The sequence below is a fragment of the Carettochelys insculpta genome, chromosome 1 (assembly GCF_033958435.1).
Source record: "Carettochelys insculpta isolate YL-2023 chromosome 1, ASM3395843v1, whole genome shotgun sequence".
Classification (NCBI taxonomy): Eukaryota; Metazoa; Chordata; order Testudines; family Carettochelyidae; genus Carettochelys; species Carettochelys insculpta.
In genome coordinates this window covers 9,382,162-9,398,512 of record NC_134137.1, presented here as the reverse complement: position 1 = coordinate 9,398,512, position 16,351 = coordinate 9,382,162, and the positions used below count along the sequence as shown (strand labels likewise).

General features: G+C 46.3%; 2 protein-coding genes across 2 annotated transcripts; both read left to right on the top strand.

The window, feature by feature from the left end:
• The first annotated feature begins 2,407 nt into the window (after positions 1-2,407).
• LOC142003308 (olfactory receptor 51G2-like) lies at positions 2,408-3,343 on the top strand. The gene has a single exon (XM_074980148.1). The coding sequence runs from the start codon at positions 2,408-2,410 to the stop codon at positions 3,341-3,343; it is 936 nt and encodes a 311-aa protein (XP_074836249.1).
• A 10,056-nt stretch (positions 3,344-13,399) lies between these two features.
• Positions 13,400-14,335, top strand: LOC142003303 (olfactory receptor 51G2-like). The gene has a single exon (XM_074980135.1). The coding sequence runs from the start codon at positions 13,400-13,402 to the stop codon at positions 14,333-14,335; it is 936 nt and encodes a 311-aa protein (XP_074836236.1).
• The last annotated feature ends 2,016 nt before the right edge of the window (positions 14,336-16,351 follow it).

Genomic DNA, 16,351 nt, shown 5'->3' with positions numbered 1-16,351 from the left:
ACCTATTTCATCCTGGTCTTCGCCCATGAAAGCTTGAGCTCCAAAACGTCTGTTGTCTATAAGGTGCCACAGGACTTCTGGTTGTTATGGAAGAGTAACAAGGTTTTAAGATGAGCATCTGTACACCTCTCTGACCCCAGGTCCTCCCACTCTCCACGGGGTGCAGGCAGGCCAAGGGACTTCAGGCTTCCTCAACAGTGACTGTGCCAGTCAGTCGGAAGAGCTGCCCAGCAACAGCTGCCTGTATTCTGGGCAGATGCCCTGTGCTGCTAAAGAGTTACACTGAACTTCTCATTCTAGGGCCACTCACCTGAAATCTTTAGCCATTAGGCTAATGAAGACAATGTTTATTTTTGATTTATTTTTTGTTTTGGTATAAACAAGCTCATTTGTGCTTTTGTGCCATATTTTATATTTCCTTGTGCACCACACAGATCCCACGAACACAGAGAACAGATTAATACTTCCAAAAGCAGTCAGAGAGAGAGACGGGGAGAGAGAGCTACAGACTAAAGTCATGTATGAAAGGATGGTCCATTCCCACGAATACCCATCTATCTAACTTTGAAATCTAGGTCTTGAAACACCTTCCTTGGGCCTGAAGTACAGGCACTGGGGTTACTGTAGATTGAAGCATGATAGCCCATGTCATGGAAAACTTAAATACTGACTCCAATACTGTTACTGATAGCAGTGCCCATTACTACTCAGGATATAGGCTGACAGAATAGGAGAGCAAGTCAGTTATTAACCCAGGGGTAAAGGAGCTACGTTCATTTACTGACAAGTAACCAAATGAGGGCTGAGGGGCTACAGTCATTTCAGGTTCTGAATAAATCCATGTGACAGGTGGTCCTTCTTAAGTCCCTCTATCACCAGAGAAATCACCTCAGAAACAGCATTAGAGGGGAAAAATGGGCTGTGTATTAAAGTAGAGATGTGCAAATGCTACATGGAATGTTTTCGTTATCAGACAAATATTACAAACCAGACTTTCATGACAGAAACCTTTATGCAGAAAGCCACCAGCAGAGGTATTGGAATCACTACAGAAAGGAGCCAAGGTAACTTTACTACTTAAAGGTCTTTTCTTTAGAGAAGAGGTCAGTTGTTCTCCACACACTGTTTACAAGGAGTTTGTGCTTTTAACTGTTTGTTCAGGGAAGAGTTGTCTGGTTGTGAATCCCTCTGCATTACCTGTGCAATGCTTTTCAAACAGCCCTGAGAAAAGAGAGCAGCTGGGCTGTGTTTCAGCAAAAATAGCAGCTGATGTACATGAAAAGGGAGTGTAATAGTGATTCTAAGGTACTCTTCTCACTTGTCACACAAGCTTGGCTAAAGTATCTTGCACATTCAGCAATATATTTATGGAAAACTATTTGCCATATTCACCCACGTGCAAGGCCAACCCTTCCCTGTACTGCTGAAGGAACTATTTAGCTTGTCACTTGTCAGATCTCTACAGACACTTGTAAAGAGAGGGGTTGCGGGTCCTGAGAGCAGACAGAGAAGCCTGTGGGATGACCGAATTATTTGGATTCACTCAATGCAGACCAAAAAAGCTCTTCAGCATTCTTTGAGGGCTTCTGGGTGGCTGGAGTGTATCTGTGGAAGCACTGAAAATGCAAATGAAGAGATCCTGGGGATGATCAAGTTTCCATATGTACATATGGAGTTGGCCATTTTATTTAATTTAGAATTTAGAGCTGAGAATATATATTGAGGGAATGCAATGCTTATAAATCATGTATTGGCATGAGAGATGGATAAATTTCCCTTTTCCCCATATGCTTGGTATATGTTTACACCCATGTCATCATACAATGGAGCCTTCTCAGAAGTACAGAGCTAGAAAGAACGTCAGTGGGAAAGTACAATTTTAAAGTTCCACAGTACTCAAGTAGCCTGCAGAACTCCCAGCCACAAGGTATTGAAAGCTTCTACAGTTTAGCAGGAGTCAGAGTAGAAATTGATGTTTATATGCATAACCAGCAAATCCAGTTACAGGAGTGACGACTGTTTAAAAATAGTCTTGGAAAGGCTCTAAAATTTCCTGATTTACATCTCAAAGTACTTCTAACTTTGGGCGTCAGGGAACCTATCCTTGGGGGTTGTTTCAAAACTGCCTATTGCAGGCCTTCTTCCACCTTCATCTTCATCATGCAGTACTGCCCACTGGATACTGAGTTAAACAGACTGCATGTCTGGTTCAGTCTGGCACTGCCTACTTTCTTATCAGGCATGTTTATCCAACATTATATTTTTGTCTGATTGTCGGTCAGCTGTTGGGTGTCTCTGGAATTCCACTAAGAGCAGAAAGATGTCTCACTGCATGTATGATTTTCATTCCTGTTCTTTCTCCCTTCAGGAAGGAAAGTCCAATGCTCCTCGTTCCTGCCTGTACATTATGTCAGCTGCCAATAACACCAAAGTCAATTCTGAAGTTGTCCTTCTCACCGGGATACCAGGGCAGGAACACATCCATCTCTGGATCTCTGTCCCCTTATGCTTAGTATATTTGACTTCCGTGGTTGGCAATTCAGTCATTCTCTTCATTATCAGAACAGACCCAAGCCTCCACGAGCCCATGTACATTTTTCTTTCCATGTTGTCCATCACAGACCTCGGGTTATCCATGAGCACCATGCCGACGATATTGGGCATGTATTCATTTAATTTGAGGGAGATCAGCCTCAATGCTTGTTTTGCCCAGCTCTTTTTCATCCACTCACTTTCATTAATTGAATCCTCCGTGTTGTTGTTGATGGCTTTTGATCGCTTTGTTGCAATCTGTATCCCATTGAGATATGCTTCCATTTTAACTTCATCAAGAACAGCCACAATGGGACTGTTATTTGTGATGAGATCCGTGGTTCTGATATTCCCACTTCCCTTACTCCTAAAACGATACCAATTCTGTCGAGTTAATGTCCTCTCCCATTCCTACTGTTTGCACCAGGAGGTCATGAAGCTGGCTTGTTCAGACATCACAGTCAACAGCATCTATGGCTTGTCTATTAAATTATTAACAGTAGGGTTGGACTTACTGCTCATCTTCCTCTCCTATGTGATGATCCTCAAAACAGTGGTGAGCATCGCATCCCTCACGGAGAGCTTCAGGGCCCTGAATACGTGTGTCGCTCACCTCTGCGCTGTCCTCCTCTTCTACACACCAGAGATTGGCTTGTCTGTGATACACAGATTTGGGAACAGTTCTTCTCACATGCTTCAGATTCTCCTTGGATATATCTACCTGATAGTCCCACCCCTGATGAACCCAATTGTCTACAGTGTGAAAAGCAAACACCTTCGTGCGAGGATCATCAGGGTTTTCATCAAATGAAGGGTCATTTCATCACCTGGCTGTAGCAATGGCAATATGAGGGATGAAAAATATTGGAGACAGCCTCTTATTATATCCTGGACTTTTACTTCTGAGATGTGATAAGCTACCCATTTCTACTCTTAGGGGAGAGCTTCTGATAGGATCTAAGGCCTGGAGCAGTGGGAGAGATTCTGCCTTCATCTGCTGGTAAGGGGGCACAAGGCTGGGTGAAGAAGACCAAGGAAAGAAGAACCATTTACAAAGTAACTGAGTTTGTGCAGAGTTAGGATACTGCTGAGAGATGGCGTAAAAAAGGGTAACAGTGGCTCTGCCAATCTCACAATTCTACACTGAAAACTCAGAAAATAAAGAGGAACAAAGGGTGCTGTGGCACCTTATAGACTAACATAAAAGTTTTCAGCATGAACTTTCGTGAGCACAGACTCACTTCATCAGATGCTGGTCTTGGAAATCTTCAGGGTCAGGTATAAATAAGCCAGAGCAAGGTTAGCTCAGTCAGCAAGGGTGAGGCTTACTACCAGCAGTTGATCTGGAGGTGTGAACACCAAGGGAGGGGAAGCTGCTTCTGTATTTAGCCAGCCATTCACAGTCTTTGTTTAAGCCTGAGCGGAGGGCGTCAAATTTGCAGATGAATTGTAGCTCAGAAATTTCTCTTTGGAGTCTGGTCCTGAAGTTTCTTTGCTGTAGGATAGCTACTTTTAAATCAGCTACTGTGTGGCGTGGGATATTGAAGTGCTCTCCTACGGGTTTTTGTATATTGCCATTTCTGATATCTGATTTGTGTGCGTTTATTCTTTTACATAGAGACTGTCCAGTTTGTTCGATGTATGTAGCAGAGGGGCATTGCTGGCACATGATGGCATAAATTATATTGGTAGATGTGCAGCTGAATGAACCCACGATGGTGTGGCTGATCTGGTTAGGTCCTGTAATGGTGTTTCTGGTGTAGATATGTGGGCAGAGCTGACAACAAGGTTTGTTGCATGGATGGGTCCCTGAGTTAGAGTGACTGTGGTGCGATGTATAGTTGCTGGTTAGGATTTGCTTCAGGTTGTCAGGTTGTCTGTGGGCAAGGACTGGTCTGCCTCCCAAGGCCTGTGAAAGTGGGGGATCATTGTCCAGGATGGGTTGTAAATCCCTGATGATGCGCTGTAGAGGTTTTAGCTGATGGCTAGTGGTGTTCTGTTGGTTTCTCTCTTGGGCTTGTCCTGTAGTAAGAGGCTTCGTGGCACACATCTGGCTCTGTTGATCTGTTTTTTCACTTCCTCAGGTGGGTATTGCAGTTTCAAGAATGTTTGGTAGAGATCCTGTAGTTGTTTGTCTCTGTCGGAGGGGTTGGAGCACATGCATTTATATCTTAGTGCTTGGCTGTAGACAATGGATCGTGTGGTGTGTCTGGAATGGGAGCTGGAGGCATGAAGGTAGGCGTAGCAGTCAGTGGGTTTACGGTACAAGGTGGTATTGATGTGGCCATCGTGTGTTAGCACTGTGGTGTCCAGGAAGTGGATCTCCTTTGTAGACTGTTCCAGGCTGATGTTGATGTTGGGGTGAAAGTTGTTGAAGTCCCATTGGAATTCCTCCAGAGTCTCCTTCCCATGGGTCCAGATGATGAAGATGTCATCAATGTAGCATAAGTGGAGATGGGGTGTTAGTGGACGAGAGCTAAGGAAGTGCTGTTCCAGGTCAGCCATGAAAATGTTGGCATATTGAGGGGCCATGCGGGTACTCATAGCTGTGCTGCTGATTTGAAGGTATATATCATTGGCAAATCTGAAATAGTTGTGTGTGAGTATAAAGTTACAGAGCTCAGCCACCAGATGTGCTGTAGCATTATCAGGGATGCTGTTCCAGACAGCATTTATTCCATCTTTGTGTGGGATGTTGGTATAGAGAGCCTCTACATCCATGGTGGCTAGGATAGTGATTTCTGGTAGGTCATCAACGTATTGCAGTTTTCTCAGGAAGCCAGTGGTGTCTCGGAGATAGCTGGGAGGGCTGGTGGCATAGGGTCTGAGGAGAGAGTCCACATAACCGGACTGTCCTTCAGTGAGAGTGCCAATGCCCGAGATGATGGGGCGTCCAGGATTTCCAGGTTTGTGGATCTTGGGTAGTAGGTAGAATAGCCCCGGATGGGGCTCCAGAGGTGTGTTGGTATAAGTCTGTTCTTGTGCTTGTGTAGGGAGTGTTCTGAGCAGATGGTATAGTTTCTTAGTGTCTTCCTCGGTGGGATCTGAGGAAAGTAGCTTGTAAAATCTTTGGGACATGGATTTTTTTTTCACATTACAGCTGGACTGCTGCTGTTTTGTCTCTGCTTTAACAGCCATGGACCTGAAAAAAGCTGCACAATGGTTCTGCAGAACCAATCTTGGCCGTTTCTGCACACTCTGGCTGATGCTGATTCGCAGAGGTGCACCAGCTCTGGACAGGAGCCATTCAAGAGGCACTGACACTCACAGTTCTCCTGAGCCATCAGCTAGGGGACAGTGACAGAGTCACGTCAAAGAAAAGATTATCACAGGAAGCCCAGGAGAAGCCCTTCAAGCAGCTCCCCTGCACCCCTGCTCCCTTTGCACACCACACACCTGCTGGGCTCTTTCCCCTCTGAGGTACAGCTGTGCATATGAGTGTGGTTCTAACACACAGGAGTCCTGGCATGAGGGCTTGGGCCCAGATTCCATCCCTGGCCCATCTGTGCTGCCATAGAGGTTCCCAAAGGGGTGGGAATGGGAATTAGCTCCTTTACAGAGGCACAGTTTACTCCTGTCCCAGCCTGCCCCATTCTTTTCACAAGGCAAAAGCGGAGCATATGCAGGACCCACATCCCTGGAATGACTCCCGCTGCTCCTCGTCTCCTGCCGGGGACCCTCACTCAGTCCCCTTTCTGACTCAGACCCCCCACCCCTTGCTACTCCTCATTCACCAAGGCCTCTCCCTCTGCCCCTTCTCCTCTCCCAAGCCCCAACCTCTCCTCCTATGTTTTCACTTGGTGCTCCACATCCTCTCCAGGCTTGAAGCCAGAGCTGGGCCGTGGAAATATCTGCCCAGGGAGGCAGATACCTTGTAATGTGCCCTTGACCCTCCTTCTCTCTGTGAATGTGCTGGAGAGAGGGCTGATTTATTGTTGCAGAATTTTTATTTTATTTTATTTTATTTTATTTTATTTTCGCTGCAGAATGCACCCAGGAGTAAATTTTAGGTACCACTTAACTGGAACACAGGCTGTTTTTAACAATGAAAAAAAATTGCCCTAGATGAAAATGTTTCCTTTTATCCATATTTTGAGATGAGATTTCACAGAAAATGGATTGTTCTTCTGGAAGCTCAGGGGCCAGGGTGCTGCCCAGCTGCTGCTGCTTGGATCTCCAAGAGAAAGTGGAGGCTTTTCACCTGTCACTCTCATGAAACGGAAATTAAGGTGGTACTGACAGAATCTCCGTCTGCCCTCTGCAGCCTACAGGGCTGATGTGGTTTTGTACCCACAAACATACATTTCCTTATGGGTTTGTCTTTTGTGTTAGATTTTGATTATTAGTTTTATTATAATAGATTATAATAGGTTTATATTAAAGTATTTTGGCTGCAACGTAAAGAACTTACAGGGCAGATGCCATGTGTTGGTCTAATGTAAGTTTTAGCCTGGATCTGTCTGGGTCCTGTCCCCGGGTTGGCTAAGACAGCTCACATATATTCAGGAATGTTCACCTAGATATGGTGATGAGCAAAAGCAAAAAGTCTGCCTGGGGTGTCAGCAGATGGACTTTCCTAAGTTCATAACAAGTGCGGAAGGGGTGGGGCCTAGGGCAAAGAGACCTGAGCGAGGCTCAGACCATGGCACTCCCTCCCTGCCCACCTCACAGCCATGCAAATGGGTGCAGCAGCACTGCTGGGGTGTTTCCATGGGGAAACTGCCCCCTTTGACACCTCTGTCACTGGGCTGTGTAAAACTCTGCTGGCCAGAGGATTGGAGCCGATGGGGAGAGGTGGAGGATTTGACAAATGTCCTGTTCTGTGTTCCTCCTCTGAAGCATCGGCACTGTCCATTGGGCTAGATGGACCATTGGTCTGACTCCACATGGCCACGCTTAAGTTCCTTAATTGTTCCCCTGACGGATGGCTCGCTTTTCCAGGAACTCCTCTGTCACACGGCTGCTGTAGCCATCTTCGTGAAGGGGGACCAGCTGTCCTGTTTTACCTGGGACAGTCCCCTATTTAAGCTGTCTCTCAGGCATCCTGACTTCTTAAAGAAAATGAGCAAATTGTCCCATAGTCCATAGGTCTCTGTTCCCTGGCACCCTGTGCCTCAGGGAAGCAGCTTCTGCTGCAGGTGAGCTCTTCCATGGGACAGCTGCCATGTTCTCCAGTGCCCCACACCTAGGCAAGGAAGCTCCCGCTGGCAATAATCCCCTCTGTGGGATGGCTGCCTCGTTCCCTGGCATTGAGACAGATCCTGCTGAGGGGAAGTTCCTCCATGGGTTCCCTGACGCCACTGCTGGGAGGCTGTGAAGTCTGTATTCTCAGCACGCACACACACACACACCCCAAGAGGTTGCTGAGCACCCATCCTCCGCTTTCCCTCATCAGGAAGCTGTGAAGCCCCTAGCCCAGTGCATCACCGTGGGTCAACAGTCTGCATCACTAAGGAACACTGGCATGGGAAATCATTTCCAGAAGCGAGTGTCCCATATTTGCCCTAGGACAGTGTGGTCACCCTGTCCTTGCAGAGGTCCATGGTACGGTGACCATACACCCCATTTTGGCCAGGACAGTCCCTTTTCTAAACCCTTTTCCAGCTGTCCTGCTGTGTCTTGGCCGCAGGAGAGGCAAAGTTGTCATTCACAACAGTGATCATTTGGCAACAGCAAACAGCAGAAGTGCCCATATCTGTCCAAAAAATGGGGAAGTGGGTAGCACAGGAATGTTTGGTGAAGGCAAAAGGGGATGCCTTTTCCTTGGGGGAGCTGGGGGAGGGTGGCATTCCATCTTCTGGTGACAGCCACCTTAGTCATGAGAATTTCCCTGCAAGGTTATGTGATGGACAACAGATTAAGAAGTTTAGTGAGATGAGGGCCTGAAACATAAGGTCATGTGTCACAGGTGAAAATACTTAAGACTTTCCTTATATAAAGCAAAGTGAAGCTGTGACCAAGAGGCAGGCCCTGCTCAAGGCACTTGGCATGAACAGAGATGATATTTCAGAAACACTCACAACTGGTACTGGACACAGGCTGGAAGCGTGTTCCAGAGGGGTCATAACAGAGCCCCTTGTGAAGAAACATCTCATTACTGACACACACCCCACAGATAAGAGGAACTTAACGACCCAGATTCAGGACAGGGTCTAAACTGACAGCATGATATATGGGGATTGAAACCCCCTGGATAAGAAAATGCGTGGTGACTAGGTCATGTCAGAGAGTGGCAACCTGTCACATCAAGAACAATAAGTAACTTGTTTGTGCTGATGTGTAAAAAATGTCATCTTTGTGCAACCCAAGATACCATGTTATTGACTCAGTGCGGAGATGGGAAGCACGGGGATGTCTGGCAAAGACAAATGGAGACATTATGTCCTTGCAGGAGCTGAGGGTAGTTAGCATTCCATACAAGCATACATGTGTGAGCCTAACAATAGACATCTGATCTGGGGAACCTAGAGCCCCCTAAATTTACCATATATCTGGCTTTGGGGCCTTTAAACCTTATCTGATTTTGTGGTCTTTCAGGCTCTCTCAGTCTACAAATTCATTTACTCTACTTAGCAGATCCTTTGAGTGGTTACTGTGACAGCCCCTGGAACCCCATATGTGGCGAACATCTGATATCAGGGACCTGGGCATGGTCCTAGAGCTGTTGTGGGGGCCCAGGATTGTGGGTGGCTGACACACAGCTGTGGATCATGGAGATCTGTGCCTAATGTTGTGAATGTCTGGACCTAGAGCCCCATTTTCATTCCTTGTGAAGAACAGAGGGGACCTCCCCTCCTGTACAGAACAAAGACAAGTTTGCTTGTAGGAACCTTCTGGAATTTCCCTTCCTTGGGATGCACCTGCTCCTTGTAACATGGAAAAAGGGGCTGTCAGAGAGAAATCTGGATCTATATTATTATGGTTCCATTTTATTTAATTTCAGAAGATGGCATATGTGACAGCATCATTCTCACTACATGGCTGTGCCCAAGGAAGCCATGAATCTAATAGGAACCATAAGCACATTGATGAAAAGTCCTGATTAGAAGAATGGAGCCTGCAGCAGGGCTGGTACTGCAGTCTGGTTGTTTGGCGTCACTGCCCATCCCCTGTGATTTGGCTTCCTGCAGTTTGCCATTGGCTGTGATGGGGTTAAAGCTGGTGCATAGGAAGCCAAGTAGCTGAGGTTCCCTGATGGCCAAGTGGCCCCCAAGGGAATGTGACAGTGTACCTCATAAAGGCAGTTCCCTCCCTATCTGAACAGGTACTGCTTACGGCAAGTCCGAAATCTCTGATGACTCCTCGTCCATTAGGGTGGCTCATCTTCTGGAAGCAATTGGGTACGTTGGCAGCTTTCACTGTCTTTAAGATGTGCAGTGCAGAGGAGAGGCTGCCAGCTGTTTTCATTTCCAGATGTCCTGTGCAGTGGCAGAGAACTCAGCTGCTTGTTTTTCTTGGTGGGGTGTTAAGGTGCAGAGAAATCTGACGTTCAAAGTGAGCTCAGAGCGCTGAAAACCCCAATGTCTTGAGCCAGGATTTGTAAAGGTGTGTAATTTCTAGAGGCATGGTGGGCTAGTATGCCATAGGGCCTTCTCTTACTCTTCCCGGATCCTGCAAGACACTACAGAATATTAGTGACAAGTGACATGTTCACATATTTTCAGACTTACTTGCTGCTGGAAGTTTAATCAGGAAGTGAATTTTCAAAGATTTGTTCCTCAGTTCAGTTGTGAAGGCAGGAATTCAGAGCTGCATTGCTCTGTGGTGACAGGTCCGATAGGGCACATTTCTGTTCTGTGAGTGGCTGAGGCCTCCCACATTTCTTCTCTGTAGATACCCCTCAGAGTTCCAGGGCTACCAGCATCTCTGGCCTCTCTCTTGTTTCTGAGTACCACATGTAATGCCTCCTACGCCATCCTATCATGGAGCAGAGTCATGGCTTGCTCCCAGCCTCAGAATGGGACCTGTGCTACAGCACATTGTGGGCTGACGTGCTTACTGAGCATGTTTGGCTGAGTACAACCCCAGTGTTTCCTCCCTGTGCGAATCTGTGAGTGGTGGTGAGACGAGAGACTGGGAGACCTTTCTGAACCAAAATACATTCTATTCGGGACAACAGGAATAAAGTGTAGCATGGGAGAATAGGAGGGGTGTCAAATGATAATCTGCACACCTCTCTCACCCCAGGCCCTCTCACTCCGACCTGGACCCAGCCAGGCCAAGGGACATCAGACTTCCTCAGCAATGTCTGTGCTGGTCAGTCTGAAGAGCTTCTAAGCAACAGGTGCCCCCATCTCTGCACAGAATCCCAGCACTGGTAAAGTTTTACAATATATTTGCACAGCAGGGTCGTTAGTCTATGTTAGTGGTGCATTGGCTTCGTAAACCTGGGGTTGTAAGTTCAGCCCTGGAGGGGGCCTTTAAAGGATTTAGAACAGTTCAGATTGAAAAAAAAAAATCTGTCAGGGATGTTGATAGAGGCTGCTGTAGGGGACAGGGTACTGGACTTAATGACCTTTCATAGTCCTTTCCAGTTCTATGATATATATATCTGAAATCTTTACCCATTAGATTAGTTAAGTTAATGTATTTTTTGCGGGGGTGGGGTATAAACAAGCTCATGTGTGCTTGGTTTCTTATGTTATATTTCACTGTGCACCACACATGTATATCCCACAAACACATAGAACAGATTAATACTTTCACAAGCAGTCAGAGAGAAAGAGAGAAATACAGACTACACTCGTGTGAAATGACGGTCCATTTCCATGAATACCCATTAATCTAACTTTGAAATCGATCTCTTGCAAAGTCTTCTGGCTGGAGAACAGGTGCTGGAGTACTGTGGATTAGACCATCACAGCCCATGGAATGAGAAACTTAAATACTGACCCCAATGCCTATTACTGGTACCAGTGCCCATAACTACTCCGGATATAGGTTACAGACTGACAGAATAGGAGATCCGGTCACTTATTAACCCAACGACAGAGGAGCTACGTTTGTTTGCTGACAAGCAATCCAACGAGGGCTGAGGGGCTACAATCATTTCAGATTCTTAATAAATACATGTGACAGATGGTCCTTCTTAAGTCCCTCTCCAAGCAGAGAAATCAGATCAGAAACAAGATTAGAGGGAGAGAAGGGTTGTGAAATAAAGTACAGGTGTGTAAATGCTACGTGGAAAGTTTTCAAACCGGACTTTCATGACATACACATATATATCACATACACACATAACACTGGAATAAATTGCCTAGGGAGGTTGTGGAATCTCCATCTCTGGAGATATTTAAGAACAGTTTAGATAAATGTCTGTCAGGGATGGTTTAGGCAGTACTTGGTCCTGCTGTGTGGGTAGCGGGCTGGACTTGATGACCTCTCAAGGTCCCTTCCAGTCCTAGTATTCTAGGATTCTATGAGATTGAAAGCCAGTAGCAGAGTTGTTGGGAACATTAGAAACAGAGCAGGGAGAACTTTACTGCTGATGGCCTTTTTTTTAAAAGGTGACAAATGAATGCCACGTGCTGCCTGCTGTGAGTTTGTGCTATTAACTCTTTGTTCAGGGAAGAGTTGCGTGATGCTGTTTCCTCATAACTTTAAAGAAACTGGTTCTAACATTTCCATTGAGGCTCATGAATGCAATCCATCTTCAACACCTGTGAGAGACTTTTCAAACAGTGCTGAGAGAAGAGAGCGACTGGGCTGTATTTTAGCAAATACTGCGGCTGACACGCATGAAAGAGGCGTGTGATAGTGATCCTATGCAATTTATGCACATCACTTCTTACATGAGTATGGCTGAAATACCTTGCACACAGCCATATGCTTCTGCAAACCTATTGTTTGCCATATTCACCCATTTGTGAGGCCAATGCTTCCGAGCCCAGCTGTGTTACTGTTTAGCGTGTCACTTGGCAGATACCTGCAGACGCTTGTAGGGGTGAGGAAGCAGGTCTTGTCAGCAGACAGAGGAGCCTGTGGGATGAATTAAATCTTTGGATTCAGTCAGTGCAGACCAACAAAGCACTTCAGTTTCTCTTGTAGGGTTTCACAGTGGCTCAAATATATCTCCAGGAGAAATGATAAAGCAAATTAATCAATCCCAGTTGCGATCGAATTTACATATGTAAAACTGCAGTGTTTCCATTGGTGGCAATGGCAATTAATTTAGAACTTAACCCTGAGAATAAATATTGATGGAATGAAATGTTTATAAATAATATATTTGCAGGAGAGATGGATAAAATTAACTTTTCCGCATATGCATGTCATTTGTTTACACCCACAACATCATACAATAGAGTACACTCAGAGCCACAATGAATGTGTGTGGGATGGTCACAATTGTAAAATCCCACAGTACTCAAGCAGGCTGCAGAACTCCCAGCCACACGTTATCAAAAGGACTTAGAGTTTAGCAGGATTCAGAGAGGGTCTTGATATTTATACGATAAACCATCAAACCCAATTACAGGAGAGAAGACTATTTGAAAATAGGCTTGGAAGAGCTCTAAAATTTCCTGATTTATACCTCAGAATATGTCTAACTACTAGTTGTCAAGGAAACTAACCCTGGGAGCGGGTTGACTCAAAGATTCCCATGGCAGGGCTTCTTCCACTTTCATCTTCTTCAAGCGATACTGCTTACTGGATGGTGGGTTAGTTGGACTGCATGTCTGAATCAGTCAGGCAGTGTCTCCTTCCTGTTGGTGGTGGTATATTTTTTTCTGATCTTCCTTCAGGTCCTAGGAGTCTCTAGAGTTGCACTAATAGCAGAAAGATGTCTTTTGCAAATCTGACTCTTATTCCTGTTCTTTTTCCTTTCAGGAAGGAAAGTGTAACTCCTTGTACCTGCTCGTACATTATGTCAGCTGCCAATGACACCAAAGTAAATTATGAAGTGTTCCTTCTCACTGGGATACCAGGGCAGGAGCACATCCATATCTGGATCTCTATCCCCATGTGCTTAATGTATGTTATTTCAATAGTTGGAAATTCTGTCATTTTTTTCATTATAACAACAGATCCAAGCCTCCATGAGCCCATGTACATTCTCCTTTCCATGTTGTCTGTCACAGACATTTGCTTATCTATAAGCACCATGCCGACAATACTGGGCCTGTACTTATTTAATTCAAGGGAGATCAGCCTCAACGCTTGTTTTGCCCAACTCTTCTTCATCCACTCACTTTCATTAATTGAATCCTCCATGTTGTTGTTGATGGCTTTTGATCGCTTTGTTGCAATCTGTATCCCATTGAGATATGCCTCCATCTTAACTCCACCAAGAGCAGCCAAGATGGGACTGATGTTTGTGCTAAGGTCAGTCGCTCTAGTATTCCCAGTCCCCTTACTCCTGAAACGACACCAGTTCTGTCGAGCCAATATCCTCTCCCATTCCTACTGTCTGCACCAGGATGCCATGAAGATGGCTTGTTCAGACATCACCGTCAACAGTGTTTATGGCTTATCTGTTAAACTATTAACGGTAGGGTTGGACTCACTGCTCATCTTCCTCACCTATGTGATGATCCTCAAAACAGTGCTGAGCATTGCATCCCCCACAGGGAGCCTCAAGGCCCTGAACACTTGTGTTTCCCATCTCTGCGCTGTTCTCCTCTTCTACACACCAGAGATTGGCTTGTCCGTGATACACAGATTCGGGAACAGCTCTTCTCACATGCTTCAGATTCTCCTGAGTTATGTCTATCTGATGGTCCCTCCCCTGATGAACCCAGTTGTGTACAGTGTGAAAAGCACACACCTTCGTGCAAGGATAGTCAGGGTGTTTATCAAATGAAAGTTCAGTTCGTCACTTGGCTCCAGCAGTCGTGATGCTAGAGATGAAAAGTATTGGACACAGACACCTATTCTATCCTGGTCGCTTATGTCTGAGGTGAGTTGAGCTACCCATTTTCACTCTACAGGGAGAGCTTCTGACAGAGTCTATGGCCTGGAACAGTGGGAGAGAAGCTGCCCCCACCTGTGGGTGATGCACAGTGCCCTGAGTGAAGGAGAGCAACGGAGACAACTCCATTTACAAAGTGACTGTATTAGTGCAGAGTCAGGGGACTGGAGGGAAGGTGGCCCAAGAAGATATATATCCGTGGCTATGCCGACCTCAGAACTCCACCCACACCCAGAAAGGCACAAGAATATCTACAGTCAGCAAAGAGAGGGGATGAGGATTTTTTTTTCCCCCATTACACTTTGTCTGTTCCTGTTCTATCTCTGGTTAGACAGATATGGCGCTGAAAAAAAGCTGCAGAGCTGTTCTGCAGAACCAGTCTCAGCCCTTTCTGAGCACTCTGGCTGATGCATGTCCTGCTTTTCAAAAAGCAAGAGGGGCATGTGCAGGGCCTACATCCCTGGAGTGACTCCTGCTGCTCCACTTCTGCTGTTGATGACCCTCTGTCAGCCCCATCTTTGACCCAAAAGCTTTCACCCCTTACTACTCCTCCACCAAGCCTCTTCCTCTGCTCCGTCTCTTCTTGGATAGGGTCCAAAAAAAGAGCAACAAGAATGATCAAAGGTCTAGAGAACATGACCTCTGAAGGAAGGCTGAAAGAATTGGGCTTGTTTAGTTTGGAAAAGAGAAGATTGAGGGTAGACATGATAGTGGTTTTCAGGTATCTAAAAAGATGTCATAAGGAGGAGGGAGAAAACTTGTTCTTCTTGGCCTCTGTGGATAGAACAAGAACCAAGGATTAAACTGCATCAAGGGAGGTTTAGGTTGGACACTAGGAAAAAGTTCCTAACTGTCAGGGTGGTCAAACAGTGGAATAAATTGCCTGGGGAGGTTGTGGAATCTCCATCTCTGGAGATATTTAAGGCCAGGTTAGATAGATGTCTGTCAGAGTTGGTCTAGACAGTACTTTTTCCTGCCATGAGGGCAGGCGTCTGTACTCGAAGACCCCTTGAGTACAGGGGGGTACTAGTCCAGTCCTAGTGTTCTTTGATTCTGTGATTCTTCCAAGCCTTTCCCTTTCTCCTTCCTTTTCACCTGATGATCGTCACCCTCTCCAGGCTGAATGCCAGACTTGGGCCATGCTAAGAACTGACCAGGGAGGCAGAGACCTTATAAAGGGCCTTTGACCGCACATCTCTCTGTGCATGGGCTGGACACAGGGTGGGAAGCAACCCGCAGTTTCTGACACCACACTCCAGAATGTACTGTCACGGAATGTGAGAACTTCTCACGACGACTTGGGCTCTCTGGGTAGCTCTTACCACAGCCCAGCTGTGGCCTGGGGTCAGGGCCTCAGGGAAAGCAGAGGAGCGAAGTGGAGAGCCATCAGGGCAGTGAAGGAGCTGGGGGCGAGGCTTGATGTGAAGAGGTGAGGCAGAGGCAGATCCTGAACCAAAGCTGACCCCAGGAAGCAGCATCATGATGGGTTACTCAGTGACAGAGGAGGATGGAGGGGTCGGGGGGCAAGGAGCCTGTTCTTTGGAGAAGACCACACAAAGGAGGTTGTGTTTTTTAATATCCCAGGCTGAGAGTAAGTCATTGACAAGACCTGGGAGGGAAGGGCAGGGGCCTGGAAGATACTTCAGGCCCAGGGAAACATTTGGGGATGGCATCGTCTATAGGGACTTGCCTAGAGTGAGCTGTGCTGTTGGAATCAGTCCCCCAGCTTCTCTAAACTCCACTGAGGAAGCGGGAGAATGGACCAGCAAATCAAACCCCTGTAACTGTAACTGGCTATCGCCCACTTTCTGCAGTGCCCCAGAGAATCCAGCTGGGTCTGTCAGTGCTCAGAAGCTGGAAGTCTGTCTCCATGGTCTGAACATCATTCCTTAACTCAAGAGATTTGTG

Coding starts and splice junctions, on each gene's coding strand:
- LOC142003308 (XM_074980148.1), top strand. CDS start 2,408: ATGTCAGCTGCCAATAACACCAAAGTCAATTCTGAAGTTGTCCTTCTC.
- LOC142003303 (XM_074980135.1), top strand. CDS start 13,400: ATGTCAGCTGCCAATGACACCAAAGTAAATTATGAAGTGTTCCTTCTC.